Here is a 13,377-nt window from a genome sequence, read left to right on the forward strand (position 1 = left end):
TACCTTTTTGCTGCCCATGAACATACTAAGATCGCCCTTCCTTAAAAACACAAAAAAAGACTTCTTACCTTACCATTCCTTCATTCTCACTTCTCTAGGAATTCATAGTCAAATTATTTATTTCCTTTATGCTAATAACCTTCATTTTCTCACGTTATATTTAATTTTCATCCCTTTTGAATTTATCATTTAATTGAAATTTCTAAGTTGTTTCCAACAATCTCTTCCCTACTAAGTCCAATAATTTTTGTCCATTTTCTATTTGACCTCTCTGAAGATTTTGATTCTGTTGACCAGCCCCTCCTCCTGAATATTTTCCCTTCCTGCAGAGTTTAAAATTGTCTATCCTACAATAAAACAGAGTGAGGCAGAGCTCTGAGCCAATGAGACTTTATTAAAAGTTTCCTAGTTTCCTGTAATGACGTAGACCTCAGTTCATACAATGAACCTTTCTTCTAGACCAGAGGTGTCAAACATGGAACCAGGTCAAAATGTAATTGAGAAATATTTAACAAAATAAATAAAAATACAAAATAATATGTTAATATGTGATTTTTATAATGCAGCTCTCAGAAATCCTTCTGTATGACTTATTTGCCCTTGTTTCTATTTGAGTTTGACACCATTGTTTGGATTATTTTAATAGTATCCTAATTAATCTCTCCATTACAAAACTATCCCCTCATTATTCCATGCTTCATATAGCTTTTGTTGCTGAGTCATTTTTCAGTCTTGTCCAACTCTACATCTGGAGTTTTCTTCACAAAGATACTAGTTTGTCATTTCTTTCTTCAGGTCCTTTAACAGATGATGAACCTGAGGCAAAGTGGGTTAAGTAACTTATCCAGGGTCACACAGCTAGTAAATGTCAGAGGCCAGATTAGAACTCAGGAAACTGAGTCTTCTTGACTCCACCAGCTGCCCATTCATATAGCTACCACAACAATATTCCTAAAACAAAAGTTTGACCTTATTACTTTTCCGCTCAAAAATCTTCAATAACTCCCTAGTGTATAGCATAAAATAGAAATTTCTCAGCTGAACATTGATAGCTCTCCATCCCATTTTTCTAAACATATTGTATGTTAATTCCCTTAAAAATTTTTTCACATTCCAGATGAGCTAATCTACTAGTTATTCTTGTCCAACTGGAATGCCATTTTTACTTATATAAATCTGTGTGGGATATTCCTAGTACCTTCAAGACACTCTCTCCTCTATTTTACTTTTTAGAATTTCTAACTTCTTTAAGGTTCACTTAGTGGCCAAATACTATATGAAGATTTTTCTCATCACCCAGTTAACAAGCCTCCTCTAACTTTAAATCACCTTTCATTATACCTACAGTTATACATGAATAATATAATGTGTGTTTTCAGAAGAATGTGAGCTCCTTGAGGACAAGAACCTTACACTTTTATCTTTGTATCCACTTTTATCTTTATATTAGTATGTAGCCTATTTCAGTGCTTTCAAGTTAATTGTTAAAATATGTGGGATTTGAATATGGCCATTCCATGGTTAAATTAGTTCACGTTAAAAAAAAATTCTCCGTCCAACTCAAAAGTTTTCTTATGTGGTAGAAGCTCCAGCTTTTGAAAATCACACAAGATTTTTTAATGCAGAGAATGCATTTAGAATTGCATGGAGAATGCCTACTCACCATGTTAATGTTTATCAGATGATGACACCATTTTAAATAAGAAAAAGGTGAGTTGAGGGATACCATTTAGCATTTTTTTAAATATTAAGGCTAAGAAAATACTTTTACAATATTGATGATCCCCAAAATAAAAATAATGTAAACAAGTATAGTGGTAATATATTTTCAACAAAATATAAAGAAATTTCTTTTTTGGATCCAGAGATGATTTTTAATTCTTGCATTTTGTTTTGATCAGGAAGGGAAGAGACTGAGAAAAAGAAGTTTGAGAAATGAGGAACCCAGTGTTCATTTTAAATACCATTAAAATTCACTCATAGAGAAAGAAATAGTTACATAGAGTGCCTAGAGCTTAATATAGTGTGGTCTTATGATTCACAAGAACCAGTATCATCATTTGGGGGCACATGCTAAATCCTACATTGTATACCTAAATGTGATAAATATGGTGGCTGATTTAGATGTTCACCTTCATTAAGCATTTTTCTCCAGGGTTTGACTCAGACACAAGACCATATGTAAAGGCATTTTGTATTTATTTTGTAGCTTTAGAAGGGTTCTATTTACAGATGACCTTTAATGCAAATCGTAACAGAAAGGCATTGAGAATTAAGCTGACAATATTAAAGCTAGATTGCTAACATGTTTGCAAATGGCATTTCTAAATCATTACAAAGAAAGAACTAAAATAAAGATTTATTCCTGGGTGATAAGTGCTATAGAAGAAGATGCAGGTGGTTCTAGAAGCCAGTGGAGTGCTTCCCTGAAGGCACACTACTAAGTGATTATGGAGTGCCGAGATGGAGACTGGTTCCAGAAGTCAAGCGGTGGAGTTCCAGGGGATATTCGGAAAGGTTAGCAGTTCAGTTATTCACAAGAACCTTTCTTGTCTCACTTCCATGACTAGTGTTTCCACTGATCTTCTCTTTCATTTACCCCTTCTTCTTCCTCTGGGAAGGCTGATTCATTCTGGTTTTTCAGATGTTTAACCCCTGAAAACAAAAAGAGCATGTTCATTTTAAGTGCTTTTTAAGTGGAATTAAATAAGTTACATTTATTTCTGTGATATCTGCTGTTGGAAGGAGGGAAAGCAAACAGAAACTCCCCATAAATGGAATATTTTCAAGGTGCAGTTGTTTTGCTTTTAACCCCACCCCCAAGAACCTCAACAATGTAGTCTTATGTAAACCTTTTAATTCACTCAACAATAGAATAGCACGGGGCCAAGTTTCCATTAGAAGCAGGCCATCTTTGATAATTAAATCTTCTCCATTAAGAATTGCATCACAGCCTATTAAAAGCCTGTTACCAATAGCCCCAGCTAACAGACTTCTATTGTAATACCAAAAAGCTATTCACCTCAGATCTAGGATTTCTACATACTTACCTGAACTCTATTTGTACAAGATTATTTTAAACTCCTGGAAATTAATGTCACAAAATATTTGAAAGCATGTCATTCCCAAAACTCACAAACAAAAGTAATATAACTGTTGACGTTTTTATGCATCTAAATCCATAGATTATGCTGTTGAATTGCAAAGAATTGGGTTTTTCTCCATGATTGCTTTGTACTAATGTCTCATTAAAATATTTTTGACATGGGACCTAAAGAACTATTAAACAATATCTCTAAACTGCACTGACCTCCAAATATTAATGCTCTCTTTCCCAAACTATCTTGTATTTATCCATTTTGTATACATATATTTAATCACTTTTTATTTGTGCTACATAATTTTTTTAATATGTCTCCCTCACTAAAATGTAAACTTCCTCATTGCAAGGAAGGATGATTTCATTATTTGTCCTATTATTTCTAGAACATAACAGTGTCTGGTAGACACTTAATAAATATATATTGATTTTTACCTATTCCCTTAGATCATAGAGATGCCAAGTATATGATGATAATATTTAATCCATGAAATGCATGAAATGTCAAAATCTGATAAAAACAGAAATGCTAGATTTATAGAATTATTACTGAAAAACTCCATGACTGGCATTATGAAATGAAAGAATATCAGAGTCCAGGTTCATTTTGTAACTAAGAAACACAAGAAAAGGGAAAATCTACAAATACATGTAATTGTAGCACAGTTGCTAATTCTTAGTTTTTGAGGAAGATCAATGGCATTGCAGGGTCATGTCTTGTTTGCACATGAATTGGATTTAAGTAAGGCAGCTCACTTAAAGTACAGCTATCAGCCTCACTGTCTCTTCTAGAGTTATAGATGTCCAGTGGTAAGACAAAAGTAAAGACAATTGGGCAACGATCTTTGCATCTCTAAGTCTGATCTAGCTCTTGGTGCTCCTCAGCACCTGCTTGAGCCACCTTTATGACCTTTGGACCAAATTGTTCTCATCTGCCCATTCCACCAGAGGAAATCTTCACATGCTTCACATGCTTGAGGTATCCTAGTGATAGTCACTAGAATTTATTTAATAAGGAGATGATATGATCAGATATGTGCTTTAGAAAGATTAATTTGACAACTATATAAAGGATGGACGGGGGTGGGGGAGTGGGGGGGGGGACTTGAGACAAGGAGACTAGCAGGATATTATAATGATTGAGGCATGAGGTGACAAGAGCTTATACCAGAATGGTGATAATGTCAAAAGAGATAAAAAGAAGGATGAAAGAGAACTTTCAGAGGTAAAATTGACAGGACATGGCAATGGATGAGGGTGGGGGTGAAAGAGAATTAGGGTTCAAGGAAGACCTAAAGTATAGGTCTGAGAGAATTGGAGGATGGTGATAAAAGGAACAGTAATAGGGAAGTTTGGGAAATAGGAAGAATTTAGGGCAAAACATTTGACAGTTGACCTTGAGATATCTTTAGGACATTCAGTTTGAACTGTCTAATAGCCAGTTGGAGATCTGATTCTGAAGGTTGCGGCTAGTTAATAAGAATCATTAGCACTGATATGATCTTGAATCCATGGTTAGTGATGAGACTGTCAAGTAAAATAGTATGAAGAGGAAAGAGAAAAGGACCCTGAATGGAGTCCTGGGAAATACCCACTTTTAAAATTAGATACAGATCACTTAGATCCCTTGTTGGCTAAAATCTGTATTTGCTATTAAGGAAGAAAACTTATTTCATGACATTGGAAAATACATTATTAAAGACAGTGGAACAAACATATGAATTTTAGAATTAAAAACACCACATTGGGCGGCTAGGTGGCACAGTGGATAAAGCACTGGTCCTGGAGTCAGGAGTACCTGGGTTCAAATCCGGTCTCAGACACTTAATAATTACCTAGCTGTGTGGCCTTGGGCAAGATACTTAACCCCATTTGCCTTGCAAAAACCTAAAAAAACCCACAAAAAACCACCACGTTGTAATGACAGTAGCAACAATAATACTTTCAAGTCCATTTATTTAAATTTTTAAAGTTTTTTTTGTCAAGGCAATGGGGTTAACTGACTTTCCCAAGGTCACACAGCTACGTAATTATTAAGCGTTTGAGGCTGGATTTGAACTCAGGTTCTCCTGACTCCAGGAGCTACCTAGCTGCCCCCTAAGTCTACTTATTTCTTAGAAGGTTTCATTAGTGAACTTTGAAGGTCAAGTTTCCTGCTCTGAATGACAGCTAATTATATCATCCTTAATCTAAGGTGGAAACTAGTCATCCTATTCCATTAGCATTGCAATGTAAGAAACCTTAACCATTAAAGCTATCTTCCAAACTTGAATCCAGTTTCCCAGGGTGCACATAGCATCACTAAATTTGAGAATGGGAAATTCTTTAATCCAAACTCCTACTCAAACAATATTCCTCTTTAGGGAATTCCTGACAAGTGACCACTCAACCTTTAAGTCCCTCCAGTTAAAGGGAACCCCTGAGGTAAATTGCTCCAATATTAGACAGCTGTCTTCTTCAAAATGCTTTTGCTTTATTCCTGAATCCAAATCTGACTTTATGTAATTTCTACTGATTGCTGCTAGTCAAGCCATCCAGAGCAACAAATCTACTTTCCTTCCTACAGCTGAGAAGAATGACAGAAGCCCAGAGTTCAGACCACAATTGTGGAGTTCTGTGACCTAGGGGTCCTGGATTCTTTGTTCTTCACATTCCTCACCTTTTAAAGTTAAGTAACTCTTTTACCAACTATCTGACAATGATTGTGAAGAAAGTGCTTGTAAACCCTCAATAAGTAAATGGGAGGTGTGATATGTTATTTGAAGGTAACTATTATGTCTCCCCTTAATCTTCTTTTTTTTCAATCTAAAGAATCTAGCTACAAAATCTCAGAACCATCTAGTCAGTCCTATATTCATGCTTCGCTGAAAATGTCCTGTACAAAATGACCAGATGAGGTAGAAAAGGTTCAATAAGTTAAAATAAATTGTTTCAAATAAAACAGATGAACCAGCCTAGAAAATGGGAAAAGCATTTTAGTCAGTGCTCCTGACTTCAATTCATGTTACTGCCCTTTACCACCTTGAACAAATGATTTCACCTCCATAGGCCTCGATTTTCTCATCTATAAAAAGAGACTTGCAATTCATGATTTTGAAGGTCCCTTCCACAGCTAAATCTTAGTCTTTTGTAGCCAAATGCTTTTTACTTGGCCTCAGTCCAGAGGTTTCTCCATTAACAAACTAGCTAGTCACACATACACATTGTATTTTAGCAGGTCAGGGCCTATATACTTGGCATTCTTTCAATTTTAATACTATAGGCATTTCATTTCATATATTTAAATTTGCTGATCATTCATGATTTTGGCTAAAATTCTGGTATCAGATATGAGTTGTTTATTTTCCTTTTCTTAAACTACATAACTTTGCTGACAAGTAGGACGGGGTCAGCAACTATATTGAATATATTAATGTGCTTTTGGCACCAGTTTTCCCCAGGTGGTACAGCATCTCATCAACTAATTTTATTTCCTTGTGCGTGGTTAGATTGAGTAACCAGTAGATACTTTAAGTGACACCCTATTGGAAGAGTTACAAACTAGTTGAAAATATTATTAAGGGTTTTTGTAGCTGGTTCAATAATCACAGTTGGCACAATATTTAATTACTGTTGAATAGATTACTTCTTGTTCTACTTTTGAGTTTGAAAATTATTCTCTTTGTTGGAGAAGACCAAAACAAATTAGGTGAGTACTTCTGCCTTATCTGTCACCTATTAACATCATGTCCCCTTCCCTAAGCACTGGGGCTATCATTTTCTAGCTCCAGAAATATTTTTTTAAAAATTAAATTGAATATAATTTTTTCAATAGACCAAAATCTCCCTTCTTTTTCTCCCAGCAATCTCCCAATTGAGAATAACATATTTGTGTGTGTACATTTTTTGTCCTATAATTTTCTATCAAGCTATGGTAGCATATTTCATCATATTTCCTTTAGAAACATGGTTGATCATTATGCTAATCAGGGTTCCTAAGTCTTTCAGAGTTATTTCTCTTCTTCCATATTGTTGTCATATATAAATTGCTCTTTTAGTTCTGCTTACTTCACTCTGTGCCAGTTCATACAAATCTTCCCATGTTTTCCTAAAATTATCCCTTTCATCATTTCTTACAGCACAATGCTATTATCTCACATTTAATATAGCATAACCTGTCCAAACACTTCCAATTAATGAACACATCTTTAGATCTTCATTTTTGCCACCACAAAGAGATATACATTTTTTGGTACATCCTTAGAGTTTGTTTTCTTGGGACTAATCTTTTTCTTAGACAATTAGGTGGTACATTGGATAGCAAATTGGATCTGAAATCAAGAAGACTTAGATGAAAAACTAACCTGACATTCTTACTAGTTATGTGACCTATGGGAAGTCACTTAACCTCTGCCTGCTTCACTTTCTTTAACTTTAACTATTCTTTAACAGGATAAAAATAGTACCTACCTACCTCAAAAGGTTTGTAAGGATCATATTAGATTTTTAAAAAAATGGTAACCAGCTTAGTAGACTGCCTACCTTACAGCTCATATAGCTATATAAATATTATACTAAAAATGATAATTATTATTATTTATTCACTTTTCACTTTCTCCCTTTGCCATGTTTTTTTTTTTAGCAAGGCAATGGGGTTAAGTGATTTACCCATGGTCAAATACAGTTACATAATTATTAAGTGTCTGAGGCTGAATGTGAAAACTAATGTCCCAAGGGCAGGTGCTCTATCCACTGCACCACCTAGCGGCCCCTCCCTCCTCTTTGTATACCTCATGGTATGTGTGTGAATAAAAGTGTGAATATGTGAGGATGTGAGTATATTCTTCATCCCTTATCCAGGTCACTATTCTCACTCCTTATTTGTGTAGACTGCTACTTGCGTGGTTCAATCATGTGAGATAAATGTGTGTGGTTAATGCCTTATGAATTCCTCTTCCTCTCCCTTTCAAATCTTCTTTTAAGATCATCATGACCTAACAAAATCACTCCCTCTAGTACCCCTGAAAATGATAGGGTTCAGAGAGTACACAGGTATCATAGCCCCATTTTATAATTAAATTATAAATTGTTTAGTGTATCTTTGTTCAATCATTTCAATTGCTCAATCGTTGTGCAGTCGGTGTTTTTTGGTTGTGTCTGATTCTGTGTGATGCCATTTGGAATTTTCTTGGCAAAAATACTGGGATGGTTTGCTATTTTCTTCTCTAGATCATTTTACAGATGAGAAAACTTGGCAAACAGGGTTAAATAACTTGCCTAGGGTCATGCAGTTAGGTAGTGACTGAAACCAGATTGGATATATAGAAGATGAGTCTTCCAGAGTCCAAATCACTACACTCTCTCCACGATGCCACTTAGCAGCTTCTTATCCTTGCTTAGCCCCTTATAATTGTTTATTCATGTTTATCTTCTTATATTTCTCTTAACTCCTATGTTTGTACTTCAATTTTCTACATAGCTCTGATCTTTCCATGAGGAAAACTTAGAAATTCTTTACTTAATTAAAGGTTCATTTTTCACTTGTAGAATTATATTCAATTTTGCTAGATAATTTATTCTTGCTTGTAAATCAAGTATTACAAATTGTCTGCTCCTTTACAGTGGTGGTTGGCAAATAGTGCTTTAATATGTCTATGACTTTTTTGAACTTTCTATCTGGCTGTTTGCAGCATTTTTTTCTTTTGATCTGGAAACTATTCTATTCCTGGGAGTTTTTGTTTTAGGACTTTTTTCCAGGAGGTGATCAGTATATTCTATTTCCATTTTCCCCCTCTGATTTGAAGAACTCTGGGCAATTTTCTTAATGATTTCTTGAAATATGATATTTAGGCTCTTTTGGGGGGGTTGGCATTCGGACTTCAAATTTTAAATGAATTTAAAATTCCTTAATTTGTTCCCCTGATAAGTTGTTCTTGCTGTGATATTTACATTTTCTTCTTTTTCCTTGTCTTTTAACTTTGTTTTATATGTCTTGTTGTCTAATAGAGCTATTCTAATTTTTAATGAGATTGTTTCTTGGGCAAATTTTGTACCAAGCTGTTGATTCCCTTTCTGCCATTTTTTCAATAACTCATTTCTTTCCTAATGCTTTCCTCTAGTATTCTCAATTCCCTTAGTAACAAAAAAAATTAATTCTTTGTTTTCATTTTAGCTCTTCTAAAAATTCTAATTAGATTTGTATTTAAGCTGTATTTTTCTTTGAGGTTTTCTCAATGTTTGGAGTCATTTTCTTTTTCTGGATTTGTCTTTAATGTGCCTGTCATATTAGTTTTTCATGATGGAATTTTTATATTTGCTTATTTATTCTAGCCTATTAACTGACTTCAGATTTTATATTAGAGTCAGGTTCTGCATATTTCTGTATTGAATGCCTGGACTGGTCTTGCTACCACTTTCTTGGAATACAGAATATTATGTTGTTTTGGTGTCTGAAGAACAACTTAGCCTGGGCACCTGCAATCTTAGTGTTCTCAAAGTAACGAATTTAAGGGTAAAGCCAGATTTCTGCACCCCTGATTGAGCTCTGCAGACCTAGGTTTGGGTCTGAGTGACAGGTTTTTTGGATTGCCCCATTTAGAGTTCTAGTAGACTGCTACAGAGCTCAGTCAGAAAAATATGGAAAATCTCTCCTGGTTCTGAGCAATAGCACTGGGGTTTTCCTTTAACCTGAGATTCCTGAACTGGTTATGCTTCTATAGTCATCAGCCTGGGCTAGACTCTGGAACTGAGAGCTGGGGGTCTCAACTGGAGCTACTGCTTGTTTTGGGGTTTGCTCCTTGCTTGATATATAGAGAAATGCTTCATGATGATGTCACTCTGGACTGCCAATCATAGATACTGGGACATAACAGAGCTACCAGTTGGCACCAGTTCCTATACCTCAGACCAACTTAGGGCTCTCTATTCTGTATCAGGGACCTCTTTTTACCCTACTACATTTTACTGCCTTGGAATTCTCTGCAAGTGAATTTTTTCTGACCCCTTCCCCAGTGACTGCAGAACTCTTATCTCCAATAGTGAGCTGAACTGGAAAAATGAATCATTGTGATTTTTATTGGATTTATCAATCAAAATTTTGTCTGGTAAGTTTTCTAGACCTTCTGGGAGGATGTGGTGGTGGGAAGGGGGTTTGTGTATGGATGTGTATTGGTGGAAAGGAGGAGTTCACTATACTTCTGTCTTTTCCATTTTGTCTCTCTTAGCAAAATATAGGTTGTAAAAGAACTTTTGTTTGTTTGTTTTCATTACCTAAAATTTTAGGAGACTCAGGCTCACTTCAGACCTTAGCTGAAATGACGTATGTACATGTGTATATATATATATATATATATATATATATATATATACCTATATATATATGTATACACACACACACACACACACACACACACACACACACACACACACACACATATATATGCATATTTTCTTGCTTTTCTTGTTTGTCATAGAAATATGAATGTTTCCCAAAGTATCCTGGGATTCCTAAAAGTGTTCTACTAATGTCATTTTTAAAATTATTTTTAAGAGGTACATTTTTAGTGGCTAATTTCCAAGCTAAAACTTACTCTACTTTCATTCTAGGCCTTCCCGATCAGGGAAAATGTATAATAATGAAACTAGAATTGGCCAAAATATATCTCATGAAGCATGGTAATGGCCATGTTATTATTTCTTAAATCACACATCATAAAGAATATGTTATCATGTGGGGATTAAATATAAAAATGTGTTTTTAAGCAAATAAATGCCACATTTGTATCAAATCAACCCATGCTTCCATATATAGTTAATAAATTCCTACTAGTTTAGTCTTCCCTATAATATACTAATTAATTGCTTTGTGAGAGTAATATTCATTTATTTTATTTTATTATTTATTTGTTTTTTTGCAAGGCAATGGGGTTAAGTGACTTGCCCAAGGTCACACAACTAGGTAATTAAGTGTCTGAGGTCACATTTGAACTCAGGTCCTCCTGACTCCAGGACTGGTGCTCTATCCACTGCACCACCTAACTGCTCAAGTGATATTCATTTGAACACATTCAAAGGTGAGGCAACGTTCTTTAGACTTAATTCTTCCAGTTAAATTCTTCCTTCTAAGTTTATTAGACTCTGATGTTAATTTCTTTCATGTAATAGAGTATGCTGCTTGGACTTCATCTGAAATAGCTATATTATTACAGAGCTGAGAGCAAGAAATCTGCAACAAATTCCTTAATTTTAAGGAAGTTTACATAATGCAGTTATATGGTATTTCTAATTAGTTTTTAACTGGGTTATTTGCATTTATAGTTTGAAATAACTAAAAAGGCATTACAGACAATTCTTAATTTATATAAATCCACATTACATAAATTTGATTTTACAGAAAAAATTCTGAAAGGCCCATGAGAAGAGGTGACAAAATCATGTATGAAGAGAGTTTGAAAAGAAGTGAGCCTGCATTCTATAAACGAAATTTAAAAAATAATAAAATATTTTAAGGCCCTTCACTATCTTTGTTTTTGTTGTTGTTGTTGACAGTCTATATGGTTATGTAGCTAGATGTATGATTTGAGACTGCTATTACATCCTACACTCTTCAGAGTAGACACAACCAATGAATATGACAAGAAATTTAAGGACTTGGGGCAATTGCTACACATTTTCTATTATTAAGGGACAGTTATCCTTGACTGTTCTAAGTGTGCCAATTTATGCAAATTTCTACTTCTGTATAGGAAGTTCACCCCTAGTAGAGTGTAAGCTCTATGTAATTAAGGTTATGTCTTTTGAACTCTGCATCAAAGGAACCACCTTTCCAAAATAAAGAAAAACAGAAATTGTACTCTTTCCCCTTTTTCCCCATTGCCTTTTGGCTAGCTTCCTCTTAAGAAAGAAGAGTCATAGAACCATATAATTTTAGGACTAAAAGAAACTTTGATCATCTACTCAAACTTCCCTGTGTTATAGATAGAGAAACTGAAGTGCAGAGAAGTAAAATGATTTGTTCAAAAATCTCATTTGAAAAAAGTAAATCTCCACAATGAGTGTCCAGGGTGGACTGAAGAATGAAAATAAAATTACTTAATCTAAAAATTGGTTCCAAACTGTTTTGATGCTGTGACCATATTTTTCATGAGAAAAAATTGTGGTAAGGCAGGGTGGATAACTATAGAAAAATTAAGATATCATGAATTGAGAATTTGTGTTGAAAAAAAAAATGAAATTTTTTTCCAGGAAGAATCTTGGTATCATAAAAAGTGCTGCATACTTTTCCAAATTCTATCTAGTCTGTTTTTCTCCTATTCAGTCTAGTCCAGTTCATTGTCCATCTGCAATGGATATCAAAGACATACAGATATATCTGTGTGTGTGTGTGTGTGTGTGTGTGTGTGTTTGTGTATAGATTGATAAACTCAAAGAAGTTATACAACTATATGCTATAGTATAGAAAAAATAATTTTTCCACTAATTTGATAATTTCCTATATATTTCATGAATAGATTATCTTGTGAATAGTTGTAGATCTCTTTGAGGATGCCTTATAAAATTTTGGAACTTAATGTAATCAGTGCAATATCATAAAGAACATCAGAAAAGAACATTTTACAAGAAATCCTTCTTTTACTGAGATTCAGTAATATTCATAAAATTGATGAACATCTTTGAAATGCATGGATTCTTTCATTTTAAGTATACGTTGTACTAACAACAACAAAAATCTAGCTTTTCCATGCAAATTTTTTCCTGGAAATGTTTTATAGTTATGTGCGAATCTTGAAATACCACAATCTTTGAGCAATTAGAGTTGTAGGTAACCTAAAATAAGAAATTCCTAGTAGGTAGGAAATAGTTTGCGTATTTCTCATAATAGCCTTTTTTCCATTTTAGACTTTGTAAAAAAAAATCAATAAACAATAAAAACAAGAAAATTTATTTTCTTACTGAATCAATTAAAAGATCTTAGCTTATCCTTGTTAGATAAGAGGCTTTCTAGCTACTGTGTTTTCCCTAAGTAGGTCACCAGTTAAGTAAAAAGAATGCCTTCCAGGCTTCACTCCTATGGCAATCGTCTAGTGAGAGCATTCAGGGTGGTGTGGACCTCTAACCCGGGGTTGTTTTCTCACCCTAAACCCACTGGGCAAAGCCCAGATTACCATCCTCTATGGGTATTACTTCACAGGGAGTTGGGCTACCTTCCAAACCCTCAAGTTTTGTTACTCCAGGCAAATTAAGGATCTAGTTAAGAGGTCTAAAAAATGTCTCTTTAGAAGTCACTTTATCATTCATTT

At 34.5% G+C, this 13,377-nt stretch overlaps 1 protein-coding gene across 2 annotated transcripts in view; it reads right to left on the minus strand.

Annotated features, from left to right (window-relative positions):
- Positions 1-1,889: 1,889 nt before the first annotated feature.
- PPP1R1C (protein phosphatase 1 regulatory inhibitor subunit 1C) overlaps positions 1,890-13,377 on the minus strand; it is a 206,320-nt gene continuing 194,832 nt past the window's right edge. Inside the window, exon 5 of one of the 2 annotated variants that reach the window (XM_074215565.1) lies at positions 1,890-2,655. In XM_074215565.1, the coding sequence (XP_074071666.1) occupies positions 2,641-2,655 (15 nt within the window). In that variant the 3' untranslated portion in view covers positions 1,890-2,640. The remainder of the gene's footprint in view (positions 2,656-13,377) is intronic. The other variant, XM_074215564.1, reaches the window with a different exon arrangement.

Source organism: Macrotis lagotis, chromosome 1 (assembly GCF_037893015.1).
Source record: "Macrotis lagotis isolate mMagLag1 chromosome 1, bilby.v1.9.chrom.fasta, whole genome shotgun sequence".
In the NCBI taxonomy this organism is placed as follows: domain Eukaryota; kingdom Metazoa; phylum Chordata; class Mammalia; order Peramelemorphia; family Peramelidae; genus Macrotis; species Macrotis lagotis.